The sequence below is a fragment of the Hippocampus guttulatus genome, chromosome 12 (genome assembly GCF_054856545.1).
Source record: "Hippocampus guttulatus isolate MCC_2025c chromosome 12, RoL_Hgut_1.0, whole genome shotgun sequence".
NCBI classification, from domain to species: Eukaryota; Metazoa; Chordata; class Actinopteri; order Syngnathiformes; family Syngnathidae; genus Hippocampus; species Hippocampus guttulatus.
The window spans coordinates 10,374,092-10,400,989 of record NC_141272.1 but is presented as its reverse complement, the minus strand read 5'-3'; the positions used below and the strand labels follow the sequence as shown (position 1 = coordinate 10,400,989).

The window sequence follows — 26,898 nt, the reverse complement described above, 5'->3', positions numbered from 1 at the left end:
TCCCACTGGTATTAATATTTTAACGCTAATTGAAAATGGAAAAGCCGAAACAAGAAAAGTTAAACGTTCTTGCCAGTAACAATCGGCTTATTTTGGGGCTCTCTGACTGATACAGACGTATAAATACTGCGACATTTCCATACCTCTCAACTCATACGGTTTAGCCATAGTTCATACGGATTTTGTGGTGAATCTTACGTATATGGCCGTATCGCACAAATCATACGGATTCTGAAAATGTCCACCCCCCCCCCCCCCCCCCCCGCCCCCTCTAACAGGTAGTTCCGTTTGCTTTTGCCCAGAATGGTGCTAGTCTACTCGAATGCTTTCATTTCCGGTAACTTTCCAGTAAATCTGATTTACTGGAAAGTTACCGGACATTGTATTATGGAGATCTACAATAAATATCATTGAAAATTTCGTGGGTTTTTTTCTGCCATTATTTTGACATATAAAATGCTTTGGGATGTTATAAGGATTTTTTTGGTAGTTTATACAGGTTGGCGCTCCGAAAAGTTGACAGGTATGCATTTCACCACTCCGCATAGCGTTGTCGTCTTGTGACGGCGGGAGACACGTCCTCACTAATTGGTCAATGAGAAAACAAGATGACAGAAAACGCGATTAGCGATTCCTTGCTTTAAACGTCAACGCGCAATTGTAAAGTCAACTTGTCGGCTAATCAGTTCAACCCCTATTGTGCAGGTATATATCATATCGTGGCTTTAGCAAACCTACCTGCAAACCTTAGCAGCAGACGTTCAAGAAGTGTGTCAAGCTGTGTGCCATTGTACTCTCTTATCCTACCCCCCCCCATTCATGTGCATTTTTCCCCAATCAGTCACCATTGTGTGATTTACCTTGAGGAGGCGGCATTTTCCTTGCGGGTTTACGTGTTGAGTCGTCCAAACTGCGGAGAAAAACAATGCATACATGCTGTTACAACAGCTGATGATCTCTCCACACTTTACAGTTACTTTCCATTCAACTGTATGCTCGCTGTAAGCGATCGCAAGCCGCGTTCCTTACGTGAAATGATGACGCTGGGTGTGCTTTCAAAGGTCTTTGCATAAAGGTAATAAAAGCTGCTGGCTTGTTATTTGGAATGTATCCTGTTGAGAGGAGCCGCTTTAGAAAGTATCTCTCCCTCCTGACAATTGGCTTCCCTGTTGCAGTCCGAACAGCAGAATCATCGGGTTGAAATCGCCAATTAGAACTTTTAAAGGGTTCTTTGTGACAAACTCTTTTGACCTCACTCCTCCACACACACGCGCGCGCACACGTATATGCGCGCGTACACATACATACACGCACACACACACGCTCACATTCTAGATAAAAAAATGATTCAATATGGCATACCTGTCAACTTTTTGGAGCGCCAACCTGTATAAACTACCAAAAAAAATCCTTATAAAGAGCAAAAAATCCTTACAACATACCAAAGCATTTTATATGTCAAAATAACGGCAGAAAAAAAAACGAAATTTTCAATGATATTATATATTGGAGATCTCCATAATACAATGTCTGGTTAATGTCTAATCATCATTCTAGTTAGTGGCATTACTGTGTTCAGAGTTGTATTCCTGCGTTACTTTTTTCACCAACTCCAAATGCTGACCCATCGGCTCAAAGTTACAGCATCCATTCATATTTACTTTGGAAATGAACTAGTACCATTCTTTGGGGGGCGGAAATTTTCAGAATCCGTATGATTTGTGCGATACGGCCATATACGTAAGATTCACCACAAAATCCGTATGAACTATGGCTAAACCATATGAGTTGACAGGTATGATATGGGTCTAAAAGGGACTGAACCAATATTTCGAGTTAAATGAATAATCCCAAAGAGTTGGGTCTAAATGTTGTTGGGTTAAAATTAATAACCCACAGAACAACCTCAAAACCCACAATACTCAAAACACGCGCACATGCGCGCGTGCACACGCACACACACTTCTCATTTGAGGCACTTGTACTGACTTAAAATCATTAACTACACAGATCCAAAAAAATCCTTTCAAGCTGGTGTGAGTTCTGGTTTTCAATGTGCTCGTTCTGAGCTTTCTCCTTGAGGGCATTCTTGGTAGTTATCCATTGATAAATCATTGCCACAATGTCAACCTTGGACCTTGCACAATCGGACGGCTGAGCAATTCAAGTGATTGTTGCGATATTGAAAAGAAAACTGTTCCCTCAAATCTTTTTGGAAAGAAAAGACACAATTATGGGTTGCAAAGTGACCTCCAGTTTTCCCCCGGTGACTGGACAACAGTTCGGGTAAATCCCACACAGGGAAATGGAACCATTTTTCATAACGTAGGTCAAATTGGACGCTTTAAAGACTTATTCCTGCCCATCAATCAACAAAGTAATGTGTGCCATGAAGAAAAATGTACTGGCAAATACTCAAAGTAGAAAACATATTTCGAAACATTCCATCTCTGTATATGTATATGAATGCAGGTACATTGTATATGTGAAATAAACCCTGAGAAAAGTCTGAGTGCCTTCCAAAGGGTTATGAAAAAGTCCAAATTTACAAGCAGTCATGTATTTACCTTTCATTTCTAAATCATGCAGATGAAAAATTTACATTGTCTGTAAACATTCATTTGAAAAAGTAAATCGTCTCTCACCTGCTCTGCAAGCGTCCTTTGCTCAGGTGCGTGTGTGCATCATGGGGAGGCGTAGTTTCACGGGTGCACCCTTTAACTAACACACAAGTATTTTCCACGCCTACAGTTACTCAAGTTATGTATTTATAGTGTCATAAAGTTTGAACTCTGAAGTCAATAAAATGCCAAACTAACCCAACCGCTGGAATTAGAAGCAGAGTGCCTATCTAACAAACTTACAACCACCAGCCTACATGTGCTTTTATTATTTCTCCTGTAACAGTAGAATACTATTGGCACCAACTCAGAATGCGCTAGTGGTAAAGCAGTGTACAACCATTCAGTAAGGATAGCCTGTCCTAATTTGAGCATGATTCCTCTCGTGTGATCAAATTCTTGGTCTCATTCAAAGGCCGACAATCGTAAATATTAAACCTGTTCAATATTTCTGATCGCAAAACTTGTATGTGGTTGACACAGAGTGCGGTGGAGCCACAGAGGACGCGATTGTCATGTGAAATAGCCAACAAGGAAGTGATCTGAAGCTTGCACTGCAGTCACAAATCGAGGAGCAACTGCTTGTGTTGAGTGTCAATATTAGCGAACAATTTGCCTAGCTTCTTCTATTTCCTCTTCTACGATATTTCCTTCTGGTCCATGCTGCCTCTCACTGGTTGTGCTTGGTACTACAACAGACATCTAGTTTGATGATGTTTGCATTATTAAGCACAGTCAAATGCGCATGTGAGGTGGTGGTGCGAGTGTTATTTTTTTCCACTTGGCATAACCGTGCTTACATTCTAGTGTACTATCCGTGGCCTTGAGTGTGTATGGCTATTAAAAGCGGGCTTACACACATGAACACCATCGATGAAATTTGGATCGCTACGACGGATGTTTTGACTTTGACGACGATTGCGCAAAAGTTGTTCTTGTTAAACTCATTATTAAGAGGAAAAACCCTGGAGTAACCTGCTGTGTTTTCTTCATAAGGGACCTTGACTGACTGACCTTCATAGCTAATGGAGCCCAGAGTGCTGTGTCAAAATGAACACATGACCACGAGTCTTCAGACAGATTTATTCATATTATATGCCAAAAGCACGACATGTTGCAACACACCAAGGCCCCATGCGGCGAATGGACAAAGGGTTTGTCTCTTCAAAACACTTCAGATGAGTGAAAGTCTCGCGGGTGATGTTTCGTTTTGGTTAGTGACCTTAAATGGCCAAACAAATGTATTTGATGAATACAAAAGAAAGAGAAAGTGGACTTGATGTTCCCGTAAGAACCAACGGAGGGACAATGAGGGGGCGGCAGTGAGAGAGCTGATGCAGTAAATTCCACAATCTTGTCAAATTACTGCAGTGGATGTAAGCAGGTCCGATTGTCTCCTACATCACACTTCCACACATACATGCATGTATCCACACGTATGCATTTGTCAAGACACACACTTCCATACATATCAACTATATAGTTGTCTGTCAGCTAGCTGTACTTTTAAATACTAATATATATATATATATATATATATACAGTATATATACTGTATATATATATACAGTATATATATATATATATATACACAGTATATATAATTATTATATTATACGACAGACATTTTCAAGGACGAGTGACAACATCTAAATAAATAAATAAATAAATACACCCAGTGACACACGACACTTGTGAAGAATTTACACATGCTTACAGTTAGTCATTATAAAGCCTTAATAAACAATTATAAATGACTTTTAACACTTATTCAATAACAACACAGGTGTCAAAGTCAAGGCCCGGGGGCAGGATCTGGCCCGCCACATCATGTTATGTGGCTCGCGAAAGCAAATCAAGCATGTCAAGTTCCATGATGCTTGCTCAAGTCTGAACCAAAATTTCAAATTGTCATATGTAATCCACATATGACTCACTCATTGTCAGATTGTTTTGATTTGCATCCCAGCAAGACTCCCCAAGCTCTGACCTTCTTGCCTCATCATTGTACCGTTAAATCCTCCCAGCCTTTCGCCCCGACGAGTTCTGCCTGCGCTTGTTTGCCTGTCCATATGGCTGTTTGAGATTCTGCTACCACTGCAACAAAGTGTGTTTCCCCATCCTGCTCTCAGTGAATTACAGTTGTGAATGAAGTGAACCTGTCACAATTTATAAATCCTTCCCCACTTGTCCAGTAGTCCAGCGTACTGCATTTGAGTCTTACTGCCCACTCGCCCATTACAGTGCATGTGGCAAGCAATAGCAGGGCATCCAAAAAAGATGCAGATACAATAATTTATTAGCAGTTTTACCTTGACATGCCAATTGTATTAAGGCATAGTGGTGTGATGACCAAGCAGCTCCAGCAGATGGAGCGCCACCAATAGGGGCAGCATGTTTCGGCTTTCTGTTAGGTTTTAGTAATGTTACAGTCCACTTGGGGCCAAGTGGTGTATCAACCAATCAGCAGGAGCTCTACCTATCGGGATAGCACGGGCTTTCACATCTTTTTTTTTATAAAAAAAGTCAAAGAGACATGTTTACTATTGTTCAGCATTGATAAAATTTACTGTTTACCGTACTCGTAAAGCTTGCTGCACAACAAGCACGGTGATTCAATGTCATCTGGTAGTTTATTAAGGCTTAATAATGTTTATAACTCCTTTATAAACCATCCTCAAGCACGTTTGTGATTGTAAAGTGCTACCAAAAAGGCTAAACTCTAAGAAGCAGTAACTGGAAGTAAAAAAATAAACAGGACCACCCCACGCAGACACACTTCCTAGCTTAAAGACCATCTTGTATTGTCCCATCACTCCTCAAAACCGCTGCTATCACCCCCACACTGAAAAAACATGGCTCTGACCCCAACAACTTCGATAACCTCCGCCCCATCTCCAACCTTCCATTTATCTCGAAAATCCTTGAAAAAACTGTTGCTGCTCAACTCCACTCCCACCTGTCCCTTCACTCTCTCTATGAACCCTTTCAGTCCGGTTTCCGCCCCCGCCACAGCACAGAGACTGCCCTAATCCGTATTGTAAATGATCTCCTCATAGCATGATTGCGGTTTAGTCTCCATCCTCATCCTCTTAGACTTGAGCGCTGCCTTTGACACAATCTCTCACCCTATCCTCCTCAATATCCTCCGCAAATTTAATATCCACTTTCACTGCTTTGCTGATGACACCCAGCTCTACCTCTCCTGCAAGCCAAACTCCATACTCCCACCCCCCTCCCTCACCTCTTGCCTCTCCGAACTCAAAATATGGTTCACAACAAACTTTCTTAAATTAAATGCTAATAAAACTGAAGTCCTCCTTCTTGGCACCAAATCCACTTTATCCAAAGTAAACAGTTTTTCCTTCAACAGTGACAGCTCCCTAGTGTCCCCCTCCCCCCAGGTTAAGAGTCTGGGTGTCATCCTGGATAGCATGCTCACCTTCCACTCACATATCAACACCATCACCCGCACTGCTTATTTCCACCTCCGCAATATTACCAGACTTCGCCCTTCCCTCACCCCCCGCACCACTGCTATTCTTGTCCACAGTCTTGTCACATCCCGCCTTGATTACTGCAACGCTCTCCTCTTCGGCCTACCTCAAAAGTCCCTTCATAAAATCCAGCTGGTTCAAAACGCCTCTGCTCGCATCATCACAAAAACATCTTCCCAGCAGCACATCACCCCCGTTCTCCAACAGCTCCACTGGCTCCCTGTTCAGCATCGCATCAATTACAAACTGCTTCTATATACATATATGGCCATCCACAACCTGGCCCCTCCTTACCTATCCGACCTTCTCCAGGTGCATATCCCCTCTCGCTCCCTCAGATCCTCGTCCTCCCTCCGCCTGTCAGTGCCCCCTGCCCGACTGAGCACCATGGGAGCCAGAGCCTTCAGTCACGCTGCTCCAAAGCTCTGGAACAACCTACCTCCGGACCTCCAAAACTGCACACCTCTTTCCACTTTCAAGTCCCGTCTAAAAACACACCTGTTCAGGATTGCCTACAACACATAGCTCTTCCATTTCCTATGTTTTTATGATTTTATGATTTTATGTCCTGTTTTTATATAATATCTCGTTTACTAATTTTTACATTGTATTTTCTTATTGTCTGTACAGTGTCCTTGGGTGGCATGAAAGGCGCTTTTAAATAAAATGCATTATTATTATTATTATTATTATCTTGTGTCCAAGGTGCGATTACAGTAGCTGAGACAGTATAGACAATTTGACAGTATAATCAAAGTGAAAGACATCTACATGAAAGCACAAGAAGAGGCAAGAGCACTGAGGACAGCCACGACAAAGCACAACGCGCTAAAGATTTGTCTTAAGGGTATATATGATTTCTGTACACATTTTATTATACCCTTACCTTGTTGGGTCACCACTAACAGTTATAGCTATGATGCAGTGGATTCATGTCAAATAAGATCAGAAGGCAGTGGGAGATGACGGCAGAGGAGCTGCCTCAGTTTTCCGCCGGAGTCTCTTTGGCAGCTGCTGCGGCTAAAAAAAACAAGTACAGTAATATATAATTGAACTCCCTAAAGTGAACCTCCATTTTGAATTTGTGGATGTAAGAGATGAGGCAGAGGTGACGGAAGCCAACAAGGGAGGTGAAAAGGGGCAGCTCACCTTTGGAGACAATGAGATTTTCCTCCTGCGCCTCTTCATCCCCAGGGGCCCTGCAGAAAGAGAGAGAGGGTGCCGCAGATTGCCATGGTAACCACATGTGTCAAGTGGCGTGACTAAAGTGCTTTTTGTCATTCAGAAGGACACAGCGGCATACCTGGGTTTCTGGCTGATACTGCAGCGGCACCGTCGACCTTGAAATGCAAAGGAGAAATTCATTTGGAAAATACAGTTCCCTCCAAAAGGACTGGAACAGCAAAGTCAATTTCTTTGTTTGTGTTGCCAACTGAAAATATTTGGGTTTCAGAGCAAATGATGAATACATATCCAGGTTTTATTTCCTGGTATTTATATCTAGATGTGTTAAACAAATGTGTTAAACTAAGAATGTATCTCAAATCAACTTTACCAATTGAAATGAACGTAAATGCCATTAATCCATTCTAGTCCTCATTTGTACTTTATTAATACATCAATCCATTGAGTCTCTATTCCGCCTATCCTCACTACTGATAACATATTGAATTATATTGACTGCAAGGAATCGAACTGATGTCATTAATTCATTGAACTTTCTTCTGATGTGTATGTCTTGGCCAGCAGGGGGCAGTATGATAAAGCTATATCCATAATAGATTTCGGGTTTTAATTGTCGGTGTAAATTTTGCATGATGAGTGACGTAGCTTTGTGACAGATGCAGGTTAGACCGGTCTTGGCGATTTCGTAGATGAGCACAGGCCGGCAGATCTGACAGTGGGTGGGCTGGGGGAGAGATTACTTCACTCACCGCCAATCAAATCTGCTCATCTCATTCTTTTTAAAAGTGACGCGCGCAGTCTCGCACGGCAAGGTGACACTGTTTTGTGAATCGGAGGACAATGTATAATCACGGCGAGCCCTATTCATAACTCAAATTCACCAAAATCGTGTTAGATCAGCAGTCAGCCCTATGCCAAGACTAAGACATGTTCTGAGCAGGTGTAAGTTGAATGCACTTTCTGCCACCAAACTGTGAAGTGGCCAGGTGCATGTCCAAGGACACTTCCTCTGTTTGGCACAAACCAGTCTGCCAAATTGGCAGAAATGGGCAGCGAGCCTTACGCTTGCGCGGAAATGAGGGCATTGCTATCTGCTGCGAAAATAGAGACCTTGAAGTTGATGGTGAAACACAAAGAGGACCACTAAATCCATACTGTAATTGACTCTTTGTGTCGGTTGTTGGGCAGCATTTCCAGGCCAAAAAAACCTACACTCATAAGGTGTCTTACTTACTGAGAATAAGCAGAATTCCCAGCGTGAACAGCACCACAGCTAAAGCCAGTCCACAAATCCTCAGGCTCTCGTAGTCTACATGGCAAGATGGCGGGTGGCAAAGATGCACGGAAGCAAACATTTCATTTTGTTGTCATGCAGACAAACAGTACAATTGCTTATGAAGGTGTTACATTCTTGAAAGTGCTGTCTTAAAAAACACCTAAATTGGGTGAAATAACTAATCCAAAACTGGGTACAAAATGGATGATGGGTTATTCATGCAGCGCGTTGGATTGAGGATTAGACGCATCAGATTGGGCCAAGATTTTGATTGAACAAGAATATAAAATACACTGTAAATAAGACAACTTTTATTTTTGGGGGAGGGCTAAAAACAGTGATTTGAGTTAGAGCAACTTTAAAATATAATTGATTGACCTTTATGGCAACAATGTTAGTTAGCACCACAGCGTAAGCAAGGTGTTTGCGCCAAAACGATTTGCTCAGTTGTTTGTACTTACATCTTGAAGTTGGGGAGGCCAAAAAAGGGACAACAGTTCTGTAAATTCTTATTTCTTTGGCGTGAAATGGCAGAAAACAATATTTCCAGCAGCAAAACGCAAGATATTTAGTTTGATTGCCCAACATAAAATTTATTCGTCCAGTTTATTGCCTTGAAATGTTGACTTCACACAACTTTATTTATTTATTTATTTATTTTTTACAGTGTATGCAAACTGCTGAGTTTAAGCCCCCAAATCATGGCTTCCCAGGTTGGTGGTATAGATATGGTTGAAATCTTCCCCGATGGGTAATATGTTTTAAACACTTTTTTACACCAAATGGCCTTGCTAAAACGACCCATCCATTTTCCTTATGTGAGGCGTCCACACTGACCAAGATTTGAACCCTAATGCTTTTGTCCAAGCCATACTGCCACCACCGATGTTTTCCAAGAATATTACACGATATTTACTTCAATTTCAGCCCACCCAAATCCAATCTTCAACCAAATCCGCTGTGTCAAAATAATGAACCCAATCTCAGGTAAAAATAAACCAATCTGCTGCAAGTCGGTCAGTAAAATAACCCTGCATTTTGTGTGCATATTATGAGCAATACCAAAGGGAACAAAAAAAAAAACCTGATACATACCATAGACAAAAGGGTTTTCCTCCTTCTCAGGTTCATCTATAAAAAGACATACAAACATATTTTTCATTCACGCCTTATTTTCTTTTTTTGGGGGGGGGGGGGACTGATATTTGTGTTAGGCCCACTCACCCTGAACATCGATGTCTGCGACAGCTGACAGTCATCCACACGAGTCCCAGATAAGACATAATTAAAAAACAGCCTCAGTGTGGTGGTTGACAAGTTAACAAGACAGCATCAGACATCAAGCATGTGTCGGGGTGTCACAATTGTGTGACTTTCACACTTGGCCAATGTGCGAAAGTCACACAAAAAAAGCCCTCAAGGAGTCGGTGATGAGTCAATGCTGCCTCTCAATGGACAATCTGCATCTATGCATGCCTGGGACTTTGTTTTGTGTCTTTGTGCGTTTCATATGAGAGGCCGACAGGGACATGACTAATGACTCGATTACTTCTCACACAAACAATGTAAATGTTCTCAGAAACAGAAGTGGATTTTTTTTTTGTACTCACTCGTGAAATGTGTGAGTATTTTTTTAAATGGAGCGAAACAGTCATAGATGAGGTTAAAAAATACATTAATTAAAATTAGTGTGACAAAATGTAATTTAACAAAAGAAAAATAATTTAAAAATTTTCATGTACAGTACTGTACATGTAAGTTTGTTGTTTTACGGATATTTCATGCAAGGTAATAATAACGCCAGAGACCACATTCTTGAATTAATTACTTATAGTTACATGGAAAAAAAAATCCATTCATGCTCAGTGCCAGCCATCTTCAGACCCTAAGTCTTGAAAAAATGTGTGTGTGTGTGTTCGCGCTCATGTACTTACCAGCGACACACACAAGAAGCGAAGAGAGGAAGAGAGAAGTAGTTTCCATGGCAACTGTTGATAAAGACCACTAAAAAAGGGAGGGTGAGAGGAGCAAAAATGAGCGTCAAACAGGAAAATGGCAATGGCTATGCTGCATTTTGAGAAGCGAGCCCCCTTGTACATCCATCAATATGGTACAAATTCCTGTACAACATGGCACTCGAACCCATTGCCAAGCATTGTTACAAAAAGCTGAACAACATTGCGTTTAAAAGGGCAGAGCTGCTGTTCGTCATTTCTCATTCAATTAAAAAGAGAAGAAATAGACTTATTTTTCCCCTACTAAAAATGGCCTTGGCTATGATATCACATACAAAACCAGATCACGCAGCCGGAGTGAAGTATCTCTCTTTAAATGGTCTTATCGATTTGCTTGTAATGTAATATAGATGAAGCTCACAGGAAGGAATTTCCACTAATGGTTCATTACAGTTCAACAGGATGTGTTTGAGAGACAGTCTTCAAGAGAGGACTTGGCTGAGGGGAGCGTAGACCTCCGCCAAGGCAAATTCTACACCTATCCTATGCAGTAGATTCCTGCTTAGAGTGGATATAAAAAGTTGACAGACCCCTGTTCAAATGTAAAAACATAAACAAAACAGCATGCATCAGCAAAATAACGCCATGACAGGGAGGCATGGTGGTGGCTTAGAAAAGGTGTAGTGAATTATGAACAGTTCAAAATGGTCAGTGTTGGCATAAAAACCTTCAGGCTTGAAAGCAAAATAAATGTCAGGAAACGTCGACGAGAACAGCAGGAGTTTATATGTGATTGATTACCTGTGAGAATAGATTGCCAGTTAGGGTGTGCGCACTTTTGCAACCACATGTTTTCAGTTGTTGATTTTTACTTCCTAGAGCGAATTATATTAAATATTTTTTAAAGTTAATTGCGCAGGTTGTAGGTCACGTCAATGGTGGAAAAAGGTTTTAAATTATTTATTGTGGTCTAATTTTTTGTCTATCACAAAGGCAGATGAATCGGGTGTGTAGATCTTTTATAAGCACTGTATGTACAGTATGTCTGAAATACTCTCATGCAGAGGTACTATCATGCAGAAACACCTACATCTCCCGTCATACGTCATAGACAAAAGGTAGGCAGAGGTGCATTGAGTTTTGTCGGATTAGAAAATGAGAATTTGCCAACAGCATTGGCTCCTGATAAGCAACTTAACTTGAGTGGACAGTGAAGTTGATGCGCAGTGGTGGCAGTTATTTATTTAATTTTTTTTGGAATTATAAAGTGTGTACCCCAACATATGATGACGGCCCGGGGACACCACTGATTTGTGTTTCAAATTCACGATCCATGTAGACCACCTCTGCAAAATCATTCTCTCATTCAGGAATGAATTAATACTCGCACCATCCCCAAGGACGCCACACGACCTTGGCCTATTTTCATGCAAGCCACATGCACACAAAGAGTACCACTCACGTGAAACACTCACTACAAAAATGTGATCTTTCACATAACGCTCAACCTGTCAGTCTGTCTCAAGGTGCACTCTGTCTGATTCCATTCATGTCAATCCACAGAACAAGATTTTTTTTTTGTCTCCTTAATTATAATAGGGACATTTAGCGCATCATACATCAGTAGCAGGAGCGTTCATGCCCATTACATTTGGCAAGATAGCTGCTTGAGAACAAACGTTAATGTTTCTTCAGTAGATGTAATCATCTATTTACGACCACAGACTTTTAACAAACTAAAATATTTGTGTGTGTGTGTGTATCCATCCACACCGCTTACCGTGTAGATATAAAACCATAAAGATTGACGCTAACTGTTAGCATGTTAAAGGCGTTTTGCAAAGCACATTTTGCTCAGGCAAAGCTATGGTTATTTTAAATGTGTGTGATTCTATTACAGTAAATTAGTATATTAGTATAGTATATATTTAGTGGAGTAAATTAAAGATTCAAACATCTCATGTGTATTTGACGAGGCCGCACCCTTTCACCCAATTTAATCAGCCCTCATGGTCACATTTACATATGGAAAAATGCACGATAAATTCTGCATTGTGTCATGACGTCATAGTCTCCTCTTTGAACAACATAAGTGGGTCAAATGAAGCGATCACACGTACGCAGCGGAAGACTTCCTATCGCCACACGTGACTTCACGTGGCAACAGTCCGCACGGTCCTGACATGTCGTTTTTTTTTTCTATCTCCGTGGTAACTGGGTTCGGTTGGATAGACCGGGGACCAGAGGAGTCCACTCGTGAAACGCGAGGGGCGTGGCGGCGAATCACCGAATAAACGAGATGAGCCGCGAGTGAAAAATATAAACAATAGGGATGACAACGACAAATACGAAAATAAGAAAAGGAAATGTGCATTAAGAGTAGACCCGTTACACGCGCGCGCGCGTTCAACCTGTGGCTCGCCTGATGGCGGAAGGGAATGCGTCCATTATCCACCCACCACTTCTAATTTCAATGTCGAAGCGTCACGACACACGCCTATTGTTCATGATAAGACATAATGATGATTTAGTGCGCAAGGAGACACACCTTCGTTCAAAATCTCACTCATTTTTATCTTTTGGAGGGGTCATGGTGAAAAGAAACCACCCCCAACTAACCAATCATCTTTTGTATTGCAGCCGCATTATCAATGTTATTCCTAATAACGAGCGACTTACCTTTTGTTTATCCAGCAGTTCAACAAAGAGATAAACCACCCACGGATAACACTCAGCTGCTCTCCAATGTTCTTCTCCTGTGTGTGCGTGCGTGCGTGCGTGGCAAGCAGGACCCGAGTGAAAACTACAAAAATGAGGAGGAAGTGGAGGAGAAGGCGGGATGGACAACAATATGATCTCCTAGAATGACTGTTTTTTTTAAGTCTTCATTGCTCTCTTTCTCCCGAGGTCAAGAGAACTTCCTTATTACTGCAAGCAGCAAAAGAGGGGTTTTCTTTCCATTTACATTTTATTTAGTCATTATTTGGACAATGCAGATTCCGCAAATCAAATCAAGAAAAAAAAACAAATAGAAAAACAGGATACATTGAGGATTCTTTAAAATAGATTAGGTGCATTCACACACACGCACTTAAACTGCCCTTTAAATATTTGAAGTCCGAGACGCACCCCGAGGAGAGGGGGGAGGGGGGAAGCATAGTCATTTGTTTTATTTATAGAGGAATCTCGACAGTGGGTTCGGAAGACGTTCTTCCCTTAGGAAATAACAGAAATAGAATTGATTCACATTAAGTTTGTGTGTATATATATATATACACACACACACTTTTTTTTAAAATATGAGGTAATTTTGAAGGAAAATTCATGTTTTGGAATAACATTATTTGGGGCAAAAAACAGTAAGAAACCTTTTTTTTCCCCAAAGAAAAAAATTTGAATTGTACAATACTAAAAACATTTGCTGCCGTCTTTCTGATTTCCCCTTCATCGTAAATATAACGTTAATGCAATGTACTGTATATATATTAATAAGCCATTATGTCATGCTTGCGTATTTAAAGATGAGGATTTTTCCCCCCAAAAGTAATGTTAGAGCATAGCTAACACGGCATTGTTAAAAATGGAAAATGCTCCTCTGAATATCCCCATGCAACATTTAAAACTTAATTCTGCCTCATCTTAATCTTGTGTTTATGACAATATCCCTCCCCCAAGACACTTATTTTTTTTGAGAAAAAGATTTTTTAGAAAAAAGATTTTTTATTCTTATGATTTTCAAACAGATGCAACTGGACCATCTAACATTTGAACAGTGTAAATTGCGAACCACGGTAAAATAAAAAAAACTGCATTCAAAAAACAAAACAAAAAACTTGAGGTTTAAAAGTTTTGTATGCTGCTGAGATCTAGAGTGGGCTAACTCAATTCTTGGCATTTCTGAGTTACTTACAGAAATAAATAGAGATAATGCATATAATTTAGGGAAACACTGATCTCAATGAAGTTTACACTTATGGCGAGCAATCCTTAGTATCTCACTCGGCCCATTTGTGAATTCATTCATGCAACACTGTGCCAACTCCCATTTCCAAGATGGCCGTGTGGCCGTACCCATGACAATAGGCTACACCTCCCGCAAAAACATCTCACAAAGTAACACTCAGAGATTGATAGAAAACTCAGAATATCATAGATAGCAGTGCAGATGTTTGAATTTGGATCACTATCACCCCCCCACCCCCCAAAAAAAATTGAAAAGGGCCCAACCTATGAAACTGAAGATAACAGTAAAAACTGTCAGTAATACCCACAAAAAAAAAAACCCAGACAAAATACTAAAGCCGGGGGAATTCTGTCAATCAAATCGTCAAAAGAAGTAACCATTGCCATATAAACCACCAAGATAAGAAGTTATCGCAGTCATAAAACTTTGAATCCCTCTCCTGCCAAAAGGACCTCAGTGGAGTTAGCCCATTCTAGTTCTGTGTCATAAATGGTCAGGGGCATTCAACGGTACAGGCTCCACGGCATGTTGAGTGTAAATGGTTGAGGAAAATCCCAGAGGCAGTGTCGCATTGGCAGAGACCACATACGCAAAGGGCCATCTTTAAAGCGTGTGACATGTCAGAAGTCGGAAGGATTGCAAGACAAGTCATCAGTGGTCACACAGCTGTAAACATGTCATTTGGTATTGTGTCACCGCCTCGTGCCCTCTGCTCCATAAAAGGTTAAATCCGTCCGTATTCTGTTTGACACAGAGCCTCTTCCGTGGTTGCTTGAAGACAGATTCTCAGTGCAGTGCTCAATGAAGAAAACGGAGGGAAACCAGTGGTGTTACTGCCTTGCAAGCTGTGGGAGATCAGGGTATAAATCAATGAGAAGGTTGGTTGAGGGTTGTGGGGGGGGGGCCTTTAGTGGTCCATAAAACATCAATCCATCCTTTCATTTTCTCATCTGTTTATCCATACAAGGGTCATGGGGCATGTTGGAACCTATCGCAGGTGTCTCTGGGCAGTAGGCGGGGTACACCCTGAACTGGTTGCCAGCCAATCGCAGGGCACACATAGACCAACAACCATTCGCGCTGACACTCACACCAAGGGACAATTTACAGTGTTCCATTAACCTGCCACGCACATTTTTGGAATCTGGGAGGAGACCGAAGTACCCGGAGGAAACCCGCATAGGCACGGAGAGAACATACAAAATGCACAGTTGGAGAACCCTGCACTGTGAGGCGGATATGCTAACCAGTCGACTGCCATGCCGCTCATAGTAATTAACATATGTAATTGTATTCATTTTTTTGTAACCTTTATTCCAAATTAGCAACATTTTAAAAACGAGTGACAATGTTACTCTGGGACTGGGGGGCGGGGCTTTGACGCAGCCAATTTAATGAATTTGAGAGTCTCACCTGCATGTTGGTATGGATCCAAGGCAGAAGACTGTTGACTTTGGTGTAAACACCTGGTTTGTTTGCCATAGCGCATCCATCACCCCAGCTGGTAATGCCCACCAGGTACCACACATCGTCGGTCTGACACACCAGTGGCCCACCACTGTCACCCTAGGTAACACGTTATAAAAATGAGTTCAACATATTGATAAGATAAGAAAATCAGTTTGTTTTGGTAATGAATATAGCTTGGGAAAAGTGCAACCTGCTCCTCTTCAAGTCAAATTATTTTACAAACCCAATAAAAGGATATTTAAGATCCTTAAAAAAGAATAATAATTTAAAATGATACAAGAGGACCATAAAAACAATTCTCAAAAAAAAGAGCGGTCTGCTTTGCATTTGTACCCTTGTACTGTGCCCTCAAAACTCCCATGAAAACAAAACAATGTCATCATATGTCAAATACAGTGCAAATCTGCCCGGCAACTCACCTGACAGGAATCTCTGCCTCCCTCCAAATGTCCGGCGCAGACCATGTTTTTGGTCACAGCGCCTCCGTACACCCAAGGGTTGTTGCATTCTATTGTACTGATGATGTCGACAGTTACCTCCATCAACTCATCAGATACTTGGCCTGTGTTCAAGAAAACCATGTGGGGAAAAAATGCACAAAGCACATTAAAACACAACCACAGTTTGTTGTCAGTGCACCTCTAAACTCCATTTTGGCCTGCATCAAGGTTTTTGAAAGAAGGATGGTCACAAGAGAAGATGTTACCAAGAAGTGGAATAATTTCCAAGTACTACTACATCACTTCTCATGCTAATAATGGAATTTACTGCTGATATGCTGAATACGTACGGGTAGAGCAACAGAGTGGACAGATTACGCCACTTGCAAGCGTAGCCACGTGCTCTGGTGCGACTGCATTCTCATTGCTGAGCGAGCGCTGTCATTTGTTTCCTTCCAGGTAAGAGAGAAACATTTTCCAAGCCTACCTGATTCTGGATCGGTGGTACCAAAGCCCGACGTCCAACAAGCAGTGCCTGGGAGGAATTGCTGCGCAGTAACTGGCAGGCATGCCGGGTGAACATCATCTGAAAGTAAGAACACAGATTATAAATCTGCATGCTACGTGTTCTCATAGCAAATTAGTCAGAAACAACAGAGCATAGCAGACTGAAAACTGAAAAGAATGTTTTAGGAAAAAAAAAGTTGAATGGGATTTGAATCTGTAAACAATTTAAAAGGGATTTAAATGTGTTTTGATTCCCAATTACATGCACCGCCATTGAATCGTATCACACCGTATGCATCAAATTTTCTTATTGGAGAGGTATGCAGACAAGCCCATTCCAATGAAGTTGGGATGTTGTGCTAAACATAAAAAAAGAATACAATGATTTGCATATCATCTTCAATCAATATTTAATTGAATACAGTATACTACAAATATAGCATATTTAATATTCAAATTGATATACACTTTGTATGAGCAAATTATCATTAACTCCGAAATTTATAGCTGCAACACATTCCGACAAAGGTTCATGTTTACCACTGTGTGACATCACACTTTTACTCCGAAGCCATGCAATTTTTACACGTGCGGAATGTGGTTTGATATAGTCTTGCTAAAATAAGCAGGGGCGTCCATGAAAAAAAACATCTTGACTGGATGGCATCATATGTTACAGCAAAACCTTTATGTGCCTTCCCCGGTGGGTAAGTTAAGGACGCCATTGGCACCAAAACAGCCCCATACAATTACAGATTCTAGCGTTTGGACTTTGCGTCCATAACAGACCAGAATGTTCTTTTCCTTTGCCTCGGAGGACACAACGTCCCCAATTTCCAAAAACTATTTGAAATGTGGACTCGTCAGACCACAGAACACTTTTCCACTGGGCCATCTTAGATGAGCTCGGGCACAGAGAAGCCGACTGTGATATTCAGTGTTATCAAAAAATAGCTTTAGCTTTGTAAAGAAGTTTTAAATTGTACTTATGGATGTAGTTCCGAACTGTATATACCGTCAATGGTTTTCTGAATTCTTCATGAGCCCCCGTGGTATCCCATTTGCGGGCCATGTTGAGATGTCATGTAGCAAAAACTGACACTGATTGTTGAAAGCGAAAAGGTTTACCAACCATCAAAGTTGACCTCAGCTGCAAGTTTGAGCAGAGCGATGTCTTGATCATTGGTGATGTTGTTGTAGTTTTCATTGAGGATGATCCTCTCCACCACTAAAGGTGTAGGTAAATTGTTCAGAGACAACACGCCCGCATACACTTGCCAGAACTGCGGCAAGAGCGTTGAGGGGTTGCTCCTATAGGATGACATCATTAAGACATCCATTCAAGTCATTAGTGATATGGGAAGTGGTCGGTTCACCTCGGAAAGCAGTGAGCGGCGGTCAACAAAAAATCGGGAGAGATCAAGACCCCCCCGCACACGTGGGACCCTCGAAAGTGCAGCGATAACTGCCATGGCCACTGAGCCCTGTCTGCAATGCTGCCGCCTACGATGCGGGACGTGGATTGCTGCTTGCCGCACTCTGTGAAGAGAGACCATGTTCAAGGAGATACCGTGTCTGCAGAAACGATCAGATCCCCCACAGGTGCAACACCCCTGCTGTCATGTTAAAGGCAAAAAGTAAGCAGAGATGCATTGAGTTTTGTTTGATGCGCAGATGAGCCTTCGCTAAAGGTGTTTGCTACTCGCCGTTCTGTAGTGTTTCTCAGTATGTGTTAGCATGAAGCTAGCAAGTAATGCAAAATCCTACTAAATTCATGCAGAACTGGCTTTAATCTAGAGCAGTGGTTCTTAACCTGGGTTTGATCGAACCCCAGGCGTTTGGTGAATCGGTCTCAGGGGTTCGACGGAGCCCCTGCCATGTCTCCTATGTGTCTTAAGACGCAAAGGTTAAGACGCACCCGACTCAACGTGTCAATTAGTTATGACACGCCCACTTGGCCATCACTGGCTGCAGATGATCACATGACATTGCTTGTCCAATCAGTGCTGCGGGAAATTTAGTTCGCTTAGTCGTCAACATTTGACTGTCGTGATAGTACGTCATACAATTAAAACAAACAAGAAAAAAGTATACTTATCTCTTGGAATTTTTACTTTTTTCTGTTTTTAATAAATGTGGGGGGTTTTTTTACATCTTGAATTTGTAAATATATATATATATATATATATATATATATATATTTTTTTAGTTTTTTTTTCACTCATGAAGGGTTTGGTGAATGTGCATATTAACTGGTTGGGTTCGGTACCTCCAAAAAGGTTAAGAACCACTGATCTAGAGTAACATGTTGCTGCGCTGATTGTTAAATAGTATATTTGAAGGATCACATTTCGGTGTTGAAGTGGCTCATACAATGTGTGTGTGTTGCATGACTGTGCGCGTCACAGGACAGTAGGCACAGATGGTGGCTGCTTACCGACGCACTGCAGGGAGACTGTGCTCTGATCCGGACAGGAGGATCTATGTGATGTCACAATCAGAGACACATCCGAAGCCAAATTTCATGCAGGCACATTAAACATGACTACAGTTCAAATTTCAAGCACACAATTGTTTGCTCCTTACAATAATGTAATGTGTTGGCCCACAAAACACCGCAAATTACAATGGCACCTCAAAGTTCGAGCTTCAATCAGTTATCTTATGCATCTTAAAACATCGTTCCAGAGTCCAACCTGTCCGGGTAATGAAATAATCTGTCCCTATAGACTTTGGCTTCAAATGCACAATGTCAGTCATAGCATATCCAATTTAACCATCAAGCCAACAACAATAGTAATCCACTTAAATGTGGACTACAGGACATTTTGGACAATCGTCAAAGTACCACTGTTTTAAATTTCAACACCAGATACCATCTCATTGCCCATATTGAATTAGTACAAAGGTTATTTACCTGACTTCAACTTGACCCTGGATGGAATCAGACAATGTGTTGGTCGCTATGAGTCCGAGGGAGTCCTGGGTTGTGATATTTGTGTAGCTATAAAACCTACAGACATGGGGAAAATGTCACTACAATTAAAAGGTAATGGTATGGTAACTTGGTATGAATGACCGATCATGAGAGAGGGGTGAATCTTTACCTTTTAAACCCAAGTTGGGCGCACGTCTGGTCAGCAATGCTCTGGTCCCAACCGTTGAAGCAGACGGGAAGAAAGCGACCATCTTGGGCGGTCTTGACCTCCAGACGATTTCTAATCCCAAACCTCACTGTCAAAAAGGCATCGTTAAAATTATGGGGATTTTGTCAAATACTTTTTTTTCCATAAAGCAGTGTCAACTCTCTTATCTATTGTGCTTGTCAGGAACTGTCGAACCCACAGTAAAACATAATCTTTATGTTGGTGGTGCGTTGAGATTATCGTCACACACCACACAGTAGGCAATGATAAAAATGATCAAATGTCAGATTTTTTTTCCTCTTTCTCTGGTGTAAGTAGCAGAATAACAATCGCTTAAGATTTTTTAAATCCAGACCAAAGGGTAAAAGATGATATGGCTAATAGTTTAGGATTTGGGTGGCCCACAGCTCTATATCCCAGGAGAATAGATCTTCTCGTTCACTGAGCATATTTCCACATCCAGTATCAAAACAAGAATATTCTGTTCTACGAGAAGCAGTTTAAGGATTATTAACACTACATGTTCATAAATTCTACCTTGACACAAAGCAGAAAATGTACGTTTCTGAAATGGAATTATCTTTATTAACCCCTCTGAAGAGAAGTTTTGTTCCTATTTTAGTTGCTAATATTTTCTTTGCATACCTTCAAATTCTGGCTAGACAGATGCATGCATGCATGCATGGATTATTATAATTAGTAGTCATATTGGCCACCAAGGTTGTCGAAGCACTTAAATGCTATTTCGGGTCATGTCAAATGTTTTTAGTATATGCCGCAGGCTGCATAAAAACTAAATGAAAATAAATATGCCCCCCCAGGCCATAGCTAGCACACCCCTGGCCGGTCACATCTGGTCGTCTACTACAAGAACTTCATTACGTGCACACTCACCACAAACCATTTCATCAGAGCCCAGCTCGCAGTCCCTAATCCCATCACAGTTTATGGTATCGTTAGGGCAGATGTCACTCATCGATATCAACTGGTTCTCATCGATGCTTTCATTTTGCGTGTCATTGCTGTTGAAGCGGCCTTGCGTCCATACCCTGGTGCCATATCGCACTTCGGTTGGAGAGAAAGGAGATGGTAATGAGTGTCAGGAATGATAATGTGACATTATTTAGTAGCAAACCCGCCAGAGGAGATTCATATTAATAATATTATCATAATTAAACTATCAATCCAAATGAATCCGACAACATTCTTGTGAGTACAAGCTGGCATTCGGTGATGTTGGCGTATGCCACCGTGGAAAGCTCAAAATGTCGTCTATCAACAACGTGCCGGGAAAAAAACAAACACTTTTCCCCCCCAAAGACAGCCGAGCAAAAATATGAACAGAAGCGCAAATGAATATGAATGCCAACCTCCGAGCCAGATGGCAACAGCCAGCAGGGCGACGAGGATAAAGGCAGCGCAGGACCCTCCAATGCACCGGGCATTATTCTTACAACATCCTCTCTGCCTGCTCCTGGGGGCTGTACGGAAACACAAATAAAAACTACACATCTAAGCATCCATTCATTCATACATTTTCCAAACCACTTATCCTGGAGTCTCTCCAAGATGACTTAGGGCTTGAGGCAGCATTCACACTCTTGAGTGGTTGCCAGTCAATCGCAGGGCAGCATATAAAACGTCTCTCATAATAATAGTGCTGAAAGATGACGTTCCAACAGCCCACACATTTGGAGAATTTTCCTAAAAATGCACCCTAAAGTTATTTCACATGAGTGGCGCTGCACCACAGTAGACCTCCATTTTAGCCAGCATTAAAAGGACGAACTGCATGTGGGTCATTCTTTGAAAATGTGCTGGGGGGGTTTTTTTGGTCCCTGACACAAAATAAACTCGACCCCATTAAGATACTGTATTTTAAAATGTAGCTGTAGTAAACAACCATTAAAAAAATCATACATTTGTTATTAATAAATAAATTACTGATTTATTTAAGGATTTTTGTTTGAAACATGCTAAAAATGGCATATCCCCATTTTTCTACAACAATAGGATTTTAAAGAGGGTAAAAAAAAAAAATGTCAGAGAAATATACACATCAATAGTTAAAGTGGAAGTCAAGTCCCAAGTTTTTCTTGTAATAAAACAGTCAATGTTGCCCGGCTATACTCTGAAAACCCTAAAAAACAAAAACATTTTGGATGACACATGGACCGATCCACGACTCGGGTCGATTTGACAGCTTTTCTTGGGTCATGTGTGTGTATATATATGTATATATAAAATTATTATTATTATTATTATTATTATAACAATCCCTAAAAATTGGGTTGTTTTGGACAAAACAGCCAAGAAAGTTTGGTCGTATTGACCCCAATAGCGGATCAATTCACTTTTAATGAAAATTGTGTTATTTCTGACCCAACATTTTTAGAATGTATCTCAGTAAGACTATTCTGATGAATGTTGTGCTGGTGGAATAACAATAAGGCATATTCATTCAGCTTTCTTCAACCATCAGTAATTTTGACATTTGCCCACCCTCCGCAGCCAACTGGAATTGATATCCAAGTGCCAATTGGCTCACTTTTCAAACCTCATGGCTCAACTGTTTTCTGGGTTTATTTAGTTTTTCTAATAAAATATGTATCTTGGCTCAAGCTTAGAAAACAATGCTCTAAATTGTCAATCGATGCAAATGTGATTCCGAATGGTTATGTACAGTTTGTGCCCCGTGACTGACGGGTGACCAGTCCCGGCTGGACACCACCTCTCAAAAGTCAGACCCCATCTCACCTGCAAGACTATACATTATATCAGTAGTTCTTAACCTGGGTTCGATCGAACCCCAGGGGTTCGGTGAATCGGTCTCAGGGGTTCGACGGAGCCTCTTCCATGGAGGTTAAGACACACCCGACTCAAGATGTCAATTAGTTATGACACGCCCGCTTGGCCATCGCTGGCTGCAGATGATCACATGACATTTTCTTGTCCAATCAGTGCTGCGGGAAATTTAGTTCGCTCAGTCACTGTCGTGATAGTACATCATACAATTTTTTTAAAAAACTATACTTTTGCCATGTAATTTTATTTACTTTTTTCTGTTTTTAATAAATGTTTTTTAATGTCTTAAATTTGTAAAAAAAAAAAGTAATAAATAAATTTAAAATTTTCACTAATGAAAGGTTAGGTTAACGTGCATATGAAGTGATTGGGTTCAGTACCTCTAACAAGGTTTAGAACCAATGCATTATACTTATTATTTCCATTCAGAAAATTCAGGAGGCGACGACTCACGCAAACTTGGCTGTGTTACTTGGGGTGCGGCCAAAGGTGGTGCATACTGAGGAACAAAATGAGGCTGGTTGGCGGGGGTTTGGACTGGACTCACACCGTACACCACTTCTTCATAGGATTTAAGGGGGGGCTGGGTGTGCACAGCGACAGAGTAGTAAGGAGGCGGGGGATCGTTCTGTGGGAGAGAAAAGTATTGGCAGTGATGTTTGAAAAATCAAGGCGAACTTTTTTTCCTCCTTTTAAAATTGGTGGTTGTGTAACAACTCCAATGGTTGGAATTGCATTGCTTAAAATGTTTGGGAAATAATGATTTAAAATATCTGATATCATATTATTTGGCATGTAGTATTGCAAATGAGAAGGAATACTTTCCCACTTTTCCCAAAATGTGAAAAGAAATTGTGTAAATACCGTGTCTAAGATTAACAGCGAACGGCCGGGCTTCTTGTTGGTCATTGTTTTGTTTATGTTCTTCCGGACGGGTTGTAACTGGGAAAGTGATGTAATTTCCTTGTACGTTGGACACACTTGGCCAATAAATCTGATTCTGATTCTTTTGTCACTTTCAACAAATCAAAATTCACTATCGGGCACCTTAATCTCTGCGTCCATCAAAACGAGGCGTTTTGGAGGAAGCAATTGCTTCAAAAGTTTCAACAAATGCATGCTAGCTTGTCACTGGAATTTTTGAAGAGAGAAACGTGCGTCAGAGACGAACAGCGACAAGTGGCTCAACTCGTTTTTGATCAGGATTTAGCAATGTCATCTGGCAGGATGCTAAAAGGTGCTCAAGGATTTCTAAAGTGTGTATGTGTGTGTGTGGAGGGGACGGGGGTGTCTTTAAGAATTCAATCTCTGAGTTGAGTTTTTCACAAAATATGTTTCGTAACATCTCCATGGCTCGGTGGTCAAGTTTCAAGAAAGCCCCGCAGGGAAATTGGAGTCAGAGTGAGTGAGATGAAACAGGCGGAGGAGCAGGTTTAGCTTATTTCTCAACTATCACACAAAGATCATTTTGCACGGCCTTCATTGTCACAGAAAACGAACGTTAAATGTCACTTTTAGAGGTTTACACCACACCTAAAAGGGTACAGTTTCGCCCCCGAATGAAAACGATCACAAATACAAGGGCACACGCGGGTGGCGTGTTCAGGACACAGTTTTGATATATTATTGTCACACATTCAATTGATGAATTCAACTGAAGCGCAATCAAATAATTGTTCTCAATTATTTAATTGGTTCTGCTTAACTATATACTTTAGCATTTGTGACAGAAACTGCTTCACATGTAAAGGAATACATGATTCGAACAAACTAGTGGATGAAACCTTTCCAAACTGCATATACCAGAAACAAACTTTAAGGCAGTCTAGACACAAGGGGAAAAAAAAGACAATTACATGATTTCATGACAATGAACTGTGTATACAATGTACCATATGAAAATGTGCACCCAGCCACATTTTTTGTGTCACTCTTCCTGCCTGTTGTCATAAGTACAAATATATTCTTTTGGCGAGTCAACATGGATTTCAGTTAACAAGGTGAAGTTTGAGTAGATGCAATAAAGAAGTAGAAACCCGTGGGAAGAAAAGAGCAGCCAGAAAGGAAACAATAAAAAAACCTACCGGGTTAAGCATTGCCATCGGAATTAGTGATTGCCAGGCAAGTGGAGAGTTGAGGCGTCACCACATGGGTGGAGCTTGTTCACATCCACAGGTGGAAAAATGTGGATTTGTTGTCAAGGGTCTTCTCTCTGTTGTGATTAGCACTGACCTTCATCTAAATGCCTTCCCATCTACAGTCTGGATCTTTATCTAAGTTGGGCGTGCCCACCAGTTCACACACCTGCGTAACCGGTTTCTCTCAAGCCGCAGACCACCACGGTTGGTTCAGTGGACTAAAACTCCATTTGTGGCTGAAGAGACATCGTTTGAGCTGTCAGTGCGCGTGCATGTCCTTTTTCACACAGAAAAGAGCAAATTGAAACCAAATAGTCATTCCAAAGTTCTAACTTGGTTTCATTGAACCATAAAACATTCCCACATATGTTTGGGAGACTTCCAGTGCGTTTTTTGCAAAGTTTTTAAACCAAAGTTGGAGTTTCAAGTCACAATTCCAAATGGTGTGAGAGTTGTGAATATAAACATTATTCATAACCAAAAGAACATCATACATTTGCTGAAGCCTGGTGATGGCAGTATCATGCTGTGAAGCTGTTTTTCTTCAGTTTGAGCTCGGGCTTTAGTCAAGGTGGAGGGAATTTTGAACAGTTCTAAAGTCTGTGTCAGCACAAAACATTCAGTCTATACTGCTTTAAAAAAACGTTTCAGTAAAAGCCCATCAGCTGAAACGTATTTGGGGTTAATCAGGGCCACATTCAATGGTGGCAGGTGTGCACTGAGTCCCATTTAACAAGAGTTTGAATGTGATTCGAAACATTGACACATCCCCCAGTGTGAAGTGGGCGTGGACACTTGGGCAACCACATGAGCTCAGTTGTTTATTTTTACTTCCCCTCTGGAAAAGATTTCTTGGTCTCGTTTTTTGGTATCACAAAAACTTGGAATATGAATAGGGGTCTCTAAACAAACACATACGCACGCGCGCGCATGTGTTGTATGCTGTATATGCATGTGTTGTATATATATATATATATATATATATATATATATATATAGAGAGAGAGAGAGAGAGAGAAGTGTGTGTGTGTGTGTGTGTGCTTTCTCACCATAAATCCGTTCTCTGTCCTCAATACTCCTTTATGTGCTACTTTGTGAAAACTAGCAACAGAAACTACTGTTTGACAATGTCAAGTGCCATCAACTGCAGCCATCAGGGGGCAGCATAATAGTATACAGTATGTCGAGCAAATTTGGAAGGTTGCTAGCATGACTGCTTGTGCCTCACTCCTGTCAGAGTGGTCCTTCATCGCAATTTTGATATAGTAGGAAACATTTTCAGACTGACTTTAAAACGTGTTTATAATGGGGAGGGGGAAGAAACAACATTAAGCCTAAATACGAGACTTATTCAGATCCACCAAAAATACAATCATATACTGTACATATTGTGCATTATATTCAAGTAGAGTATTTTATAAATAACCTAAATAAGCAAATACTACGTGTCCTTACATAAAACCTGACGTACTTGTTGACTCAGTTTGCATCGTAGCAGTTTCCTTTTCTGTCTGTTGATTGCATGAAGGAAAAAACAAAAAATGTAACGTGACCAAGAAGGGAAAAAAACAGAAAAGGTGAGAAACCAAAGGGGAAACTGAGGTTAATCACATTTAAAGTAAACACTCTTCCTTATAAACCGAATGTCAAAAACCTCACTTGAAAAAAAAAAGAAGAAGAAAAGCTGCCCTTGCCCAGTGGACAAATTCTGGAATAGAGGTGAAGCTCCTTCTGTGAAGAAGTAGGTGTCCCTAGCTGGGCTAAATTGATCTGCTTGATCAGAAATTAAGATCTAATAAGATCCACCATGATCTTTTTGGGACTTTAAGAAAAAGTGAAATATTCAGTCGCGGCATGCTGCTTGACTGGTTAGCACGTGCGCCTCACAGTACAG

General features: G+C 41.0%; 2 protein-coding genes and 1 long non-coding RNA gene across 3 annotated transcripts; all 3 read right to left on the bottom strand.

The window, feature by feature from the left end:
- Positions 1-897: 897 nt before the first annotated feature.
- Positions 898-2,636, bottom strand: LOC147197338 (uncharacterized). The gene is made up of 3 exons (XR_015102559.1): positions 1,363-2,636; positions 1,030-1,166; positions 898-910 (listed from the first exon to the last, which is right to left on the bottom strand). It is a non-coding gene; the product is annotated as an uncharacterized LOC147197338 (long non-coding RNA).
- A 1,051-nt stretch (positions 2,637-3,687) lies between these two features.
- fxyd6 (FXYD domain containing ion transport regulator 6) lies at positions 3,688-13,374 on the bottom strand. Its single transcript, XM_086126341.1, has 8 exons — positions 13,214-13,374; positions 10,514-10,583; positions 9,804-9,827; positions 9,675-9,710; positions 8,538-8,612; positions 7,422-7,458; positions 7,268-7,317; positions 3,688-7,138 (listed from the first exon to the last, which is right to left on the bottom strand). Exons 2-8 carry the CDS (start codon positions 10,560-10,562, stop codon positions 7,101-7,103), a joined length of 309 nt encoding a protein of 102 aa, XP_085982467.1. The 5' UTR covers positions 10,563-10,583; positions 13,214-13,374; the 3' UTR covers positions 3,688-7,100.
- A 109-nt stretch (positions 13,375-13,483) lies between these two features.
- Positions 13,484-25,117, bottom strand: tmprss13a (transmembrane serine protease 13a). Its single transcript, XM_086126340.1, has 13 exons — positions 24,951-25,117; positions 23,320-23,494; positions 21,432-21,542; positions 20,956-21,126; positions 20,023-20,149; positions 19,833-19,928; positions 19,353-19,396; positions 18,292-18,454; positions 18,048-18,226; positions 16,896-16,994; positions 16,388-16,530; positions 15,912-16,064; positions 13,484-15,343 (listed from the first exon to the last, which is right to left on the bottom strand). The coding sequence occupies exons 1-13, from the start codon at positions 24,966-24,968 to the stop codon at positions 15,329-15,331; spliced, it is 1,494 nt and encodes a 497-aa protein (XP_085982466.1). The 5' UTR covers positions 24,969-25,117; the 3' UTR covers positions 13,484-15,328.
- Between the last annotated feature and the right edge of the window lie 1,781 nt (positions 25,118-26,898).